Source organism: Erithacus rubecula (genome assembly GCF_903797595.1).
Source record: "Erithacus rubecula genome assembly, chromosome: 20".
Lineage (NCBI taxonomy): Eukaryota > Metazoa > Chordata > Aves > Passeriformes > Muscicapidae > Erithacus > Erithacus rubecula.
In genome coordinates, this window is record NC_136672.1 from 6,019,874 (window position 1) to 6,033,450 (window position 13,577).

At 49.4% G+C, this 13,577-nt stretch overlaps 1 protein-coding gene across 1 annotated transcript in view; it reads left to right on the plus strand.

Moving 5' to 3' along the window:
- Positions 1 to 13,577, plus strand: part of CACNA1G (calcium voltage-gated channel subunit alpha1 G) — a 146,386-nt gene that overhangs the window by 46,386 nt on the left and 86,423 nt on the right. Inside the window, 4 exon segments of the mRNA XM_079323127.1 lie at positions 8,043 to 8,140; positions 10,087 to 10,246; positions 11,982 to 12,273; positions 12,741 to 12,833. Of these exon segments, the coding sequence (XP_079179253.1) occupies positions 8,043 to 8,140; positions 10,087 to 10,246; positions 11,982 to 12,273; positions 12,741 to 12,833 (643 nt within the window).

Below are 13,577 nucleotides of genomic sequence, written 5' to 3' on the forward strand. Positions count from 1 at the left end.
TGCAAAGCAGAGCCTCTCCTCCTCCAGCACTGGCTTTCTCTGCTCCTTTTTGTGCCCTTTTGCTCTCCTCCAATCCCTCTTGGAGTGCTGCATCCCACTCAGAGCATTGCTGCAATCCTGGAAAGCCAAAGGGCTGCAGGAATGGGACACTGCTGTGGCAGAGAAAAACAATGAAGGACTCAAGCCCTTAGTAGACCTAAGATACAGGTAAAAAGCACTGTAAGGGATAAGGGATAAAAGTGCTGCAGGGTCAAACCCCAAGCAGGCAGAGGGAAGTTCCTCAGGTTGCCCTTAGTGCAGCTCTTTGGTTCCCAGGTGTGGCAGACTGCCCCAGTGAGCAGAGCTCAGGAGCAGGGGATGAGCTGAGCTCTGCATGGAGGAATCTGCACTGAGCAGGTGTCAGGAAAGAGGCCAGAGCCAAACTGGGGCCCTGGGGGGTGTGTGCCAGGGCAATCCTCAAAACCCAGCTGGGTTTGCTTACATACCAGATGAGGTGAGTCATGTTTTTATGGAGGTGTCACATAAGGGCCTTAACCAGGTTCCCCAGTGAAATGCCAGGGGAGGAGACTGAGGTTTCCATCTGGTCCTGGTGACCACAATGAAGCAATTCTGTGTCTGCCTTCACTTTTTTTCTCTGCTCTTTATGTGTAAGACATGGGAGGAGGGAAGCAGGAGTGCAGTGTGAGCTCCCTAGCACCCTGAGCTCCAGCTCTGCTTTCCCTGCCCCTTTTCATGATGTCAGGGGAGAAGTGAAGCAGCAAACTCCATCTGTGGGGCAGTATCAGGTGGGGAAAGCATGTCATACTGGGGCTGAACACTCCCACAGACACAGCATCCATAAAAATCCTTCCCAGCCACACCAGTTTAGAACAGGCTTCAACCCACACTGCTCCCCCAACAAAAAATCAAAAACAAAAAACCAAAAAACACAAAAACACAAAAAACCAACCAAACAAAAACAACCCCCCAAAAACAAACAAACAAACAAAACAAAACAAAAAACACAAAAAAAAACCAAACCCAAAATTCCACCCAAAACCCCCAAAACAAACCAAAACCCCAACTTGTATAATTTCATCTTCCCCATTCTCTGAGAACTTTCTAGATCTGACAGAGGTTTTCATTGTGGAGAAGCCACTTTGTGCATTTTTGCCCCAAATCTGCCTCTTGGATGCTGTCCTTGCTCCTGCTGGCCACTTCCAAGGGATGCCATTAAATGCTTCTCATCTCTGCTAAACTGTCCAGATCAATCTCATGAACTCATGGAGAGTAAATGACTTCTTTGTGACAATGTAATGCAATTAGTGCTAATTATAGAGTGTGTAATGTCTGCAACACATCTGTAATTACAGTAAAACTTGCTGGAGATGAGAATAGTGCTGTATTATCAAAACTCTGCTTAGGGAAACACGGCTTTGGCTGGAGGCTACAGAGTTGCATGGGGAAAAAGGGGAGGGAAAAAAGTGATGAATGGCATAATTATGTTGCATTATTTTTAGAGGGGATTTGGGGAGTTTGCTTGCAAGAGAAGATTTTGAAGGTTAGCAGGCACTGCAAGCAGCTCTTGCCCTCTAAAGATGATTCAATATCATTTTGACCTCTCCCAGCATAAGACACATGTAACTGAGGATGGATGTTTGTTTGCATCCCAAATATGCAGAAGTGGTTTGGGTTTAATGTGGCTGGGGCTTGGGCTGGTAAGGCACAGCTGTGGGATGGAGATGTGCCCTGCCTTGGTGTGTCCCACTGGGGGACCCAGAATCCAGGCAGGGCACAGGTACCCCTTCCCTGGGCACAGGTTCCCCTTCCCTGGGCACAGGTACCCCTTCCCTGGGCACAGGTACCCCTTCCTGGGCACAGGTACCCCTTCCTGAGCACAGGTACCCCTTCCCTGGGCACAGGTTCCCCTTCCCTGGGCACAGGTACCCCTTCCCTGGGCACAGGTACCCCTTCCTGGGCACAGGTACCCCTTCTCTGGGCACAGGTACCTCTTCTTTGGGCACAGGTACCCCTTCCTGGGCACAGGTACACCTTCCCTGGGCACAGGTACCCCTTCCTGGGCACAGGTACCCCATTCTTGAGCACAGGTACCCCTTCTTTGGGCACAGGTACCCCTTCCCTGGGTACATGTACACCTTCCTTGGGCACAGGTACCCCTTCTTTGGGCACAGGTACCCCTTCCCTGGGCACAGATACCCCTTCCTGGGCACAGGTACCCCTTCTTTGGGCACAGGTACCCCTTCCCTGGGCACAGGTACCCCTTCCCTGGCACAGGTACACCTTCCCTGAGCACAGGTACCCCTTCCCTGGGCACAGGTACCCCTTCCCTGAGCACAGGTACACCTTCCCTGGGCATAGGCACACCTTCCCTGGGCACAGGTACACCTTCCCTGGGCACAGGTACCCCTTTCTTGAGCACAGGTACCCCTTCCCTGGCACAGGTACCCCTTCCTGGGCACAGGTACACCTTCCCTGAGCACAGGTACCCCTTCTTTGGGCACAGGTTCCCCTTCCCTGGGCACAGGTACCCCTTCCCTGGGCACAGGTGCTCCTTCCCTGCTCAGCTGTGGGAACTGGGTGGTCACAGCCTGAGATCTGCCCACACTTTGCTGCAGGCCCAGCAGCTTGCAGGAACACAGCTTGTTCTGGCTTTGTTCAGACAAGGACTTCCATGACCTCTGCCTCCATGCAGATTGAAATGGGCTTTAAGCCACTCTCATCAAAAAAAACCCATGGTGTGATTTTGGAGTTACCCTGTGCAGGGCCAGGAGCTAAGCTTTGATCTTTATGGTTCTCTTCCAGCTCAGGAGATTTTATGATTCTATTCTATTCTTCTAAGCCCAAAACAACAAAAGTCCCTAATGGTTTATTGTTTTCCTGTGAGAGAGCTTTACACCAGGGAATAATTTGGAGCTGTCAGAGCTCATGGGGCTCCTCTCTGCCTTCCTGTGCCCACGTCCTGCTCCCCACCGAGCAGGGCTGTGCATCATGCCCTGTTTGGGGCTGGGGTTACTCCAGGCTCAGGCAGTTCTTTGGCCAGGACTGAGGAGCCCTGTTTGTGCTTTGCTCATTGTAATGGTAACGAGCCTCTTCAAAGACTCTGTAGGTAAGTTAAACACTTCTGGAATATTTTGCTTATGATTGAAGAGGAGCTGGGGCTGGAGGTGGTTGGCAGGCTGCTTAATTCAGGAACAGACACCACTTCTTTCTCTCTTTGCTTCCTGAACATTTCTAATCTTTGTTATGATTTTTTTTCTCTCTCTGTTGAAAGCTGTATTAAACACTGAGCTTCACTGAAACCTTCATAAACAACCTTAAGGATGTTTTTCTCCCTCCTGGTTTTGAGCACTGAATTTCAGGGATGAAATAGGCTGCAGGAAGCCCTGTTGTGTTCATAGGTGACAGATTTCCTGCTGGGTGCTCTTGGTGAAGTTTCCACGGGCAGGCAGGGCTTCTCTGAAGGGTATTTTAGCTGTGATCAAGGGGCTGTTTCAGCTCCCTGCTTCAGACACTGGGAAGAAAGAGCTGCTGTGGGATTGCCTACAGGCACCCCTGCCAAGGCTGCTCTTCCCCCATATGTTAATCTTGTCACCCCTTAAAAATGAAACTAAGAAGAAAGCAGGATGAATGTTGGTTTTTCATCCCACCTGCCCCTGTTGAGCTGTCTGACCCCAGGAGGACGTGGCAGCAGTGCCCATGGAGGAGGCTGATTTGCACACACAATTACACAATGTGCAGCCACAGCCCCTCTGTGCTGCAGGGAGAGCTGCACCAAACCTGCTCCCAGCAGCCTGGCCCTCTCCTGGGCTTTCCAGGATGGATATGAGTGTCCTGGAAACTGGGAGCCTCCTCCACAGCCCCACTGTGTCCTGACTAATCCCAAATTAGGTGCTTTGTTCTCTGAGCAGAGGTGCCAAAACAACATCAAGCCAATACTTGTCATCATGAACCTCCAGGCCTTTGATATCTGCATCTGAGCTGTGCAATTTAATGTTTTAAGTTACTTTTGGGTGGATAAAGGGGTAGCCAAGACCTGGGCACAGATGAAATCCATGGCTGTGGATGCTGTGTGCTGCCTTCCCACAGCCTTGGGAGCAGAGCATCCTGAACAAGCATCCCTGACTCACAGAAACCTGCTGGGTAAAAGAAAGCCCTCAGCAATCTGCCTTGCTGCTGAGCTGACTCAAATCCACCTGTGAAAAGCCTGGAGGTTTTTTTTTTTTTTTAAGTTTTAGGACCTTTTGAAAGGCAATTCTTTAGTTTCTTTTCAGTTCTTCAGCTGAACTTGCTGCTGCTTCAAAAGCCTCATTAGTCAAGTGTCCTGGCTGGGACACACGGTGCAGCCAGATCCAGCAGGCTGCAGGGTTCATGCTCTCTGTGTGCTATTCTTTTTTCTTCTGTTCAGCTTGATTGAAATGAGTATTTTTAAAATTAAGCAACACCCACGGATGCGGTGAGACTCGCAAGGCTGAGTGAAAGCAGAGCACAGCCAAGCTGGCAAGAGCCGGGGGAGATTTCATTCCAGCTTTCTGAAGATACAACGCCGCCTAAATCGTTTCCCCTTGTCTTTTCCAGCACCGATGGCTTAATATCACCCACTGATGGCTGTGCTTTGTAGATAAAGGGTGTCTATATGCCCGGTTTGGGGAGGTTTTTAACGCTGAATAAATCTCAGCCTATCTCTCCCCAGCAGTGCAGGGCGCTGAGCGCAGGGCTGGTCAGCTCTCGGGTGGCCCTGCCTGCAGCCGCTGCTGCTTTGCCACCAGTTCCTCGTGTGACCTTGGTTGTGCAGCATCCCCAGCGCCCAGCTGTGAAAGGGGACAGTTCAAGCTTTCCTTGGAAGGTTCCCTCAGCAGAAAATCTTTGTGCGACTCAGTTGGGTTCTCACATCTGCATCCTGAGCAGGACCTGGCGATGGGAGCAGAGTCAGGGCTGAGAGCAAGGTGCTGGCTAGGTGTGGGGAGGACTTCACTGGAATTTCTGTGCTCTGTTACTCTGGGTAAGCAGAGCCCCTTGAACCCCTCCTGTGATCCCCTCAGCATCACTTTTGAAAACCCTTTGCCTCAGGGCTGCTGCCTGGCACTGCACTCAGGCAATCCTTCCCGGTTTTATATGAGAGAAACCCCAGAATGCTCCAACTCACTGTCTCCAGGTGGAATAGGAATGAGTTTCACCTGCCTGGTCCATCTTGAGCCATCCCTGCTGCCTGTCAGCTGAGCTCTGGGAGTTTTCCTGCTTGGAGAAGCATTTGCCAAAGGTTTGCATCAGCTCCCTCTCTGCCTCCCACCAGCAGCCCGTTGTACGTCTGGCTTTGCAGATGCTCCACTTTTATTCTTAGAAAGCCCTAGATATTTCCGCTTTCCTTCTGAATAACTCCAGTGATCGGGGGTTGATGATCACCCTGACGAGCTGTGAATCCATCCTATTTAATGCTGAGTTTCTCTCTGAGCCTTTAACTTGGCTGGGCACCAGGCTGGTGGCAGCGGTGCTGACAGGCATCGCGCCTTCCCTCTGAGCAGAGATGACATTTGAATTGAAGCTTCATCAGGAGCCTTTTACACTGCAGATTTCCAATGCATAAATGCTATATGTGCTGGTAAATGTACTTGTCACCTCACTAGCTGGTGACATCCTGACATTTGCTCTCCCTGAGTGTCTTCCCTTGGCAGGGATGTGGATTGATTCCTCCCGTGCTTCCCCTTGTCTAGGGACGTGACCTTAGAGCTGGGGACTGGTGGTATTCTCACTGGACTTGCTCTTTAGTGACTGAGCTTTTCTGGCATTTTTTCCTCTAATACTGATTTTTCTCAAGGCACTTGAGCTGTTGGTTACCAGCAAGGTGTGGACCCTGTAGTCTGTGTCTGTGGCTGAGCCTGGCAGTGCTGTGACACCAGTTCTGGTAGCAGTGTCCAGCAACACAGGCAGGAGATCACCTTCTTGCTCTTGGTCATGGTGTTCAAGTGTTTGCTCAAGTCTCTGGGTTGTTGTTTGGCTTGTTGCTTTAAATATGGCATTATAATTGTTTTTTAATAAGTTAAATCAAAATGCATTTTACAGCACGTCCTTTGCAGCTTACAAGCAGTCGCATCTCTGGAAGTGTGTCTGGAGCTGTCATTAATCAGAAAATGATTTGTCTTGGTGCATGTAACCACGTACTGCTCTGAGTTTTGCTGGCAGCCTCTGTTTTAATAATGGATGAAAGAAAAGCTGTGTGTTTGATATGGGCTTTTTACCTGAATATTGCCAACCACACAGAAATCTTTTTGAACAGCGAGTGAAACTTGACAGCAATGAAAGCCAGGGAAAGAAGTGCCCCTCTCCTCACCTTAGCCAAAGCTTGCCCAATGCAGGGAGTCCTGTGCACTGAGGAAGGGGCTGGTTTTCCACCCCAGGTCAGGTGGGATTTTGTGAACACGATGCCTTCCATTCTGGTCAGCAGCTGAGAATAAATTTGTAGTATCCATATGTGCCTGTCCAACCTCCAAATCCTGGGACTGCCCCATTGCTAAGCAGAGAGGAATATGCTGAGGTTATTTTAGTCTTAGATATGGTTTGATCATCATCATTGTTCTCATTAGAGCCTATCAAGTAAAGCCTCACTGCACTGAACACAGATTGTTTATTTGGGGGCTGGAAGGGGAGCCTTCTCCACCCTGGGGCACCTCTCACCTGCAGGAGGGATGAGGGAGAAGAGTGGGTTTGGCTGATCACAGCAAGAACAGGAGCCTGCAGTGCTGCAGCCATGGCAAACCCAACACTGCACTGATGGATCCTGTAGGATTTCAGCAGGGAGGAAAGGGACAGCACTGATGCCTTGGTGTGAGGAGAAACCAAAACCTCCTCCAGAAACTTGATGCCTAATCAGGTGAGATTAATTCAGACCAGGTCAAGTGTGGGGGAAGGTTGTGACTGAGGAGCAGAGAGCCTGTCTGTGAGATGGGGCTGGAAGAACTTGATTTGTTTGACTTTGCAAAATCAAGGCTGAGAGGAGATGTGCTTTGTCCTCTGTAAATACATGGGTGGGTAAACATCAGGGACAAATAACATCTAGAGAAGCTGCTTTAAAGACGGTGCTGCTGTGAGAAAAAAAAAAAGGATATGAGCTTGTCCTGAATAAATTCAGGCTGGAATTCTAGCCATCAGAGTTGGAGGGAGGGAACCACCCAGCTTGTTTGGAGATGAAATTTGGTAATTTTTGGAAGAGATTAGTATGCTGTGGTTGCCTGTGGGAACCTGTCTGTCCAGGCAGCCCCAGGGTTGTCTTCCTTACCTTTGCCTGGCTCTGCCTCTTCAAGAATATTCTGGGCAGAGCTCAGGCCAGAGAGCAAAGTCCTGGAAGTGTTGTGACTGGGGAGTGTTGTGCTTGAGCAAAAGTGCCATGAGAAGAGTGAGAGGTGCTGGGGCACCCCAGGAACTTGCAGCCATCCAGGTGCATCCTAAGACTAAATCTTGTGAATGTTGCTCCTCTGTGGAACTGGGAAATAACCCAATCAGACAGTGGGAGCACTGGGAGGTTCCTAGGTCCATGTTGGCTCCATTATTTATCTGCAAGTGTCACCAGTTTTGGTCCCACCTGCTAAGGGTCTCTGTGGGCAGAGGCAGCAGAGCTCAGTGTTCTGAGCTGTTCATCTCCTGTGGCTCACAGAGGGGGCTGCACCAGGAGATATTCTTCTTTTCAGGACTGTGGTGGTGCTCAGCACAACAAACTCCGACTCATTACAGTATCTGTTCTATTGATGGAAATTTCCTCTCTGAAGTGTGCAGGGACTTTCAGAAGCTTCTGCCTGGCCCTGTGCAAAAAGCAGAAGAGAGCGAGATCTGTGGCTGTGTGAGCTGGTGTATCACATTCCCCCCTCATTGACTTTATCCTGACACACAAACAAGCCTTAATTAATTCCTCTGGCAAACTTTCCTGATGGAAGAGATGCAGTAACAAGCTCCTCTGTGAGTGGCTGGCATTTAATGTTTGCTTTATAATGTTTGATAATCTAACATTTCTCCACTGGATCCATGACACTCCTGTGGTTCTGTGTCTTTCCCAGGATGCTGGAGTATTCCCTGGACCTGCAGAATGTCAGCTTCTCAGCCGTCCGCACCGTGCGAGTCCTGCGGCCGCTCAGGGCCATCAACAGGGTCCCCAGTGAGTCAGATCCTTCTTCCTCCCTTCCTCCCTCCATGCCCCAAAGCTGTCTGGATCCATGCCCCAAAGCTGGGAGGGCAAACCCAGATGCTTTGATCGTACATCACAGCTCAATGTTTGCTCAAGCCTGGCAGTGCTGGGTTCCTTTTGACACCATGGCATCAGAGATGAGTCAAGAAGTTATCCAGGATTGTCTTCAGACACCTTCCTTTCTCATCTGGAGAGGGTCTGAGGAGGCTGCTAGAGTGTGATAGGGATTGACTGAGCCAACAGCCTTTGCCAGGCAGTACAGGCTGTGGGGTCTGAGCCATGCTGCTCCCACCTCCCTGGGATACTTCATCCATCCCTGGATAATCTGGGGTGAGGCAGTCTTGTTGTGCCTGGAGGCAGCCCCCTGGGAGTGCTGAGGAGCCCAGAGCTGGTCCATAGAGCCCAGATCCCCATAATCTCCAAAGCAGACCTGGCTGGGATGGGCAGTGGCTCCTCAGTGCTGCTGTATCAGGTGATGAACAAGGGTCCCAGCCCTGCTTTAGGCAGCAGTGGATGGCACTGGGTGCTGCTGCGTGACAGCCCAGCCCCAGATGGCACTGCCATCACAAACCCTCCCTCTGCCCCATGCTGGGCAGCCCCCAGTGCTCCACAACAGACACTGGGCACTGTCCCTCCCAGGTCAGGTATGTTAAATTGTACAACTGCACCAGAAGCATCTTTTTCCTGGTCCTACAATCCTGGTCATCAAATCATCAAAAAAGTACTGTTTTAGCCAAATTGAATCCAAGTCTGCACTCCCCTATTTGAACTGGCCCAATGCCTTGATGAGAACTAATCTGCTTCAGTTCTCTCTGCTGATGCTGGAAGTGCCTGGGATCTATTTATTTTCCTGCTCCTGACTCTTGAACTTAATCTGGCTTTGCTGCTGATGTTTCAATCATTACAGAAGCTTCAGAATCCTGTTTGCAATGGTTGTTTTTTTTTTATCCCTACTGCTGAACTGGTGGACAGCTGAATTTATCCACCACTGTCTAACTGGGGATGTAATTCACTTAATGTGTTTTGAAATCCTGGGTAATTTATCTTGTCTTCTCTGCAATGTAGTTACAGTGGGATAGAAATGCAAGGTGGGAAAAATAAAAAATGAGCTTTATATGATGATCAATGCAATAACCACAGAGAGTAATTTGAGTTAATTAGGAGTTGATGCAAGGTCGTTGTTCCCCGGTAAAGGAGCAGAAGAAAAGCCCTGAGAGAGGAGTTGACAGCATCAGGATAAGAAAAAAAAAAAAAGTCTTTCTGAAGTATCAAAGTAAAGAGTGCAACAGTAAAGCTTTCTTTAGATAAAAGCCAATATAAGCAAGTGAGAGAGTGCAGAACATGGGGAAAGAAGGAGAGTGAGAGATGAGCAGAATATTCCACAGATGTCAGATTAAATCAATTTTTTGTGTGTAAATGTCAAGTTGAAGTCACCATCCATTTGTCTTTGTTACAGAACTGGCTGTTCTCTGTTGTGAGAATTAACTGCCAGAGAGAGTCCTGTATTTTAAGGAAGAGAGGACAATTAGGGTAGATGAGGGGAAAGAAGGAGGGAAGGGAATTTTGAAATAAACTGAGAGGAGAAAGAAATATGATTGAGCAAAGGAGAACATCAGAATTCAATCTGAGGGAAGAAAGAAAACATAATTGCTAGAAAACTTAGGAGAAGAGGACTTGAGGAACAGGGATGGCAGGTCTAGGAGCAAGGCAGGAATGAAAGGAGATGTTCCAGGGGCTTTGAGGGGAAGCCAAGGGGATGGGAAGCTGTGACTGTTCACAAGCCACACGTGGATGATGAGGGGAGAAGGAAAAGAATAGAAGGAAATATAGGTGGAGAAGTATGTGTGGAAAGGAAAAGTCAGGAAGACAGAGCTGGAACAAGAAAATCCAACGTGAGCTTGTCCCCTGTGCCTCAGGTATGCGCATCCTGGTGACGCTGCTCCTGGACACGCTGCCCATGCTGGGGAACGTCCTCCTGCTCTGCTTCTTCGTCTTCTTCATCTTCGGCATTGTGGGAGTCCAGCTGTGGGCAGGTCTGCTCAGGAACCGCTGCTTCCTCCCCGAGAACTTCAGCATGTGAGTCTGTGTGGGCAGCTGCAGTGTCCCCAGCCTGGGGCAGCTGTCCCTGCAGGATTTGCTCTGTAAAAAGCCCTTCTCTCCTGTAAATGCTCCCTGCTCCTGAATGCCACCGTCCCTCCTGCTGGGCACGCACAGTGAGCTGTGACAATTTACCATTTGCATTTGCAGGCTGTCCTTAACCCTCAGCTGGCACTTGGGAACCTCTCTGATTGCTAAAAGCCTCCACAAAACCCTCTGAGAATGGGGGTTCAGGCTTTCTCAATTCAGACCTTTTCTGTGTGGAGATGCCCAGGTCTGAATCCCCTCCAGAGGCTGGGGGTGTTTATGCCACAACATTTGTAGTCCCACCTAAACTCCAAGAAAAGCTAATGGAGCTACTGTGCATTTTAGATCCTTTTCAGCCTCAGAGCAAGACAAAGTGTTAATTTTCACACATCCCTGAATTTTGAGGCCAAAAGAACTGTTGTGATTATTTTTCTGGCCTGATGCAGCACTGTTTGAACAGTGGTTGAAATACCTGGTAGCTGACAGCCTCCTTCAGGGTTTCCATGCCTGTTCTGCCTACCTGATTTTTTTGCACCACCTCCATCCCCTCAAATGCTTGGAGAAAGGCAGGTGACTGAAATCCCTGATGGCTCTGCCAAGTTCTGTCACGCAGGTCCCATTTCAGTGGATTGCTGACTCCCCAGGGTGGATCTGGCTGGATTCACATCTGGATGCAGGAATCCTCCAAGCCCAAATCTTCTTTTCTGTACACAGCAAGACCCCATGGCTGCTGCTCTGTGGCCAGGCTGGAACAAGGCACCTTCCAACCTCTCCCACCCACCTCCTGATCAACTCCCACCCCTCCTGCAGGTCATGCCCTCGAAGGGTGGCTGGAATTGTCATTACCATCACACCTCCCTGTTAAGTAAATGTCAGCAGAGCAAGGGGACAGCTTCACCACTGAGTAAATCCAATAGAGCCACAGGTTTGGGTGCTGTTTAATTGAGCCAGAATTCCAGGGGTTTAGATAGGCTTTGAAGGGTATTACAGGCAATTCTGCAGGAATTAACCAGGCTGAACTAGGCTTAAAAATATCTTTGCAAGCTTTAGTGGGAGTCCTGGCAGCATTAAGGAGATAGTGTGTGCAGAGCAAGGAGCCAGTTTCTGACTGGCCATGGGTTGTTTCATCTCCCTGACGAGTATTTTTGCCTGGTTTGCTGTGGTAAGGCCACCCTCAGAGGGAATTTAGAGCTTATCTGTGGGCTGAACTGACACGGTGAAATGCAGATGAAGTCCCTATCTCTGATTTTTAGGAATCTTGGGAGGTCCTTGTAGATAGAGCCTCCCTAAAGGATTCTCAGAATCTCAAGAACAGGACATACAGGAGCTTAAACTGACCAATTTCCATCTTACTTCAGAAAAGACATTTCAGAGAAGCCCTGTCATGCTGAATCCTTCTCTTAGTCTCTTTAAGTCAAAGTCAGAGTGTTTCCAGAGGGAGTAACTTTTAGTAATGCCATCAGAGGGAATGCCAAGGGAACAAGTACACTGCCTCAGTTTCTCAAAACTCAGATAAGGACATCAGCTCACCCTGTGAGGCTGCAGTAAGTCCAAGGGGATTCCTTCTTTAAAAAAACCAGCTTTAAGATCCAGAAAGTCAGATATCAGACAGTGCTGTTACAGCTGTCTCCTTGCCAGATTGCCTGCAGTCAGTTTGCAAGCCCCAGCCCTGTCTGGACTTTTTCAGCCCCTACACAGTAGATTTGGAGCGGTACTACCAGACAGAGAACGAGGATGAGAATCCCTTCATCTGCTCCCAGCCCCGGGAGAACGGGATGCGCTACTGCCGGAGCATCCCCACGCGGAGGGAGGAGGGCCTGGAGTGCACCCTGGATTATTATTCCTACAATGACACCACCAACACCTCGTGTGTGAACTGGAACCAGTACTACACCAACTGCTCTGCTGGGGAGCACAACCCCTTCAAGGGAGCCATCAACTTTGATAACATTGGCTACGCCTGGATCGCGATATTTCAGGTGAGTGCTGCCTGCCTGTCTCACCCTGGGCAAACAGCAGGTCCTGCCCCCAGCGTGTTCCCAGAGCTGTGGAGTTGCACTCCTGGGGGCTGTTTGGCACTAATGAGCACTTATATGGTACTCCACAGGTGCTCAAAGTGTTGAGGGTGCAATATGATGCCTGTTTTGAGAACGTCTCCACCTCACACCCTGTGAGTGTGCAGTCTGATGATGCTGGTGTGGGGCAGAACCTACAGACTGCACTTCTCTCTGCAAAATGCACAGGGAAAGGGGCTAGATTCAGCCTGGGCAGCTGGTAATGGGGCTATTGGCATTGGGAGGAGCAGGAGTTGGCCCCTCAGCATCTTGTATTACACCAAGACCTACTATGGGGTGTCTGACATGACCCAGCCAGAAGAAAGCTTGCCTGTTTGCTTTTTTTGTAACTGAGCCTTGAGGAATTTGTTTTCCCTTCCTGTCTCCACCAGGTCATCACTCTGGAAGGCTGGGTGGACATCATGTACTTTGTCATGGATGCACACTCCTTCTACAACTTCATCTACTTCATCCTCCTGATCATTGTGAGTGGCCTTACAGCAGCAGGGGGGTCCTCGTGGCATTTGGAGAGAGCAGAGTGGTGTCACCCAGAGGAACAGGGCAGAGGGTGCACTGAATATAAAAGCTGAAGCAGCAACCAGCCCTCTGGGAGAAATGCAGCTTCCCTACAGAATTGTGCTGCAAATATTTTGCTGCAAATATGAAGAAGGAAAGAAAGATGTGCTCAAGAGGTGGTAGATACACTGCTGTTGTTGCTGCTGCTTCTACTACTTCTGTCCTTGTGCTCCAAGCTTCTCTCTCTTGCTTGGCACCTTGAATTTAAGTTTTAAAGTAGGCAAATTTCACCTGGTCAGTTTTTGAGTGCCAGAAAGGGAAAAGGCTGCCCAAAAATTCCCCGCTGTTGAAGAACCCATCTGGCCGGGTCCTTGGTGCAGTGGGGATGTTTCAGGAAAACAATCCCAAACTTCAGAGAGCACGTTAAGAAAGGAGGGAAGAGATTACTGCCCACAGCCCACCCACACTTCACAGCATCATCTGAGGCCACCCACAAAGGAGCCAACAAAGAGTTTCTATGGGGTGGGCTCCATGATGGGCTTCATCTGTGCAAGCAGAATTGTCTACAGTGACTGGCTGAGCTCGTTGTCTAGACTCCCTTTATCGTCAAGGGAGAAAAATAGGTGTTTTAAGGGGGTGATTCATCTCCTCTGAAGGTAGACATTCAAAATAAATTAGATGCATTGCAGACTTGATGCACCTATTTCTCTCTT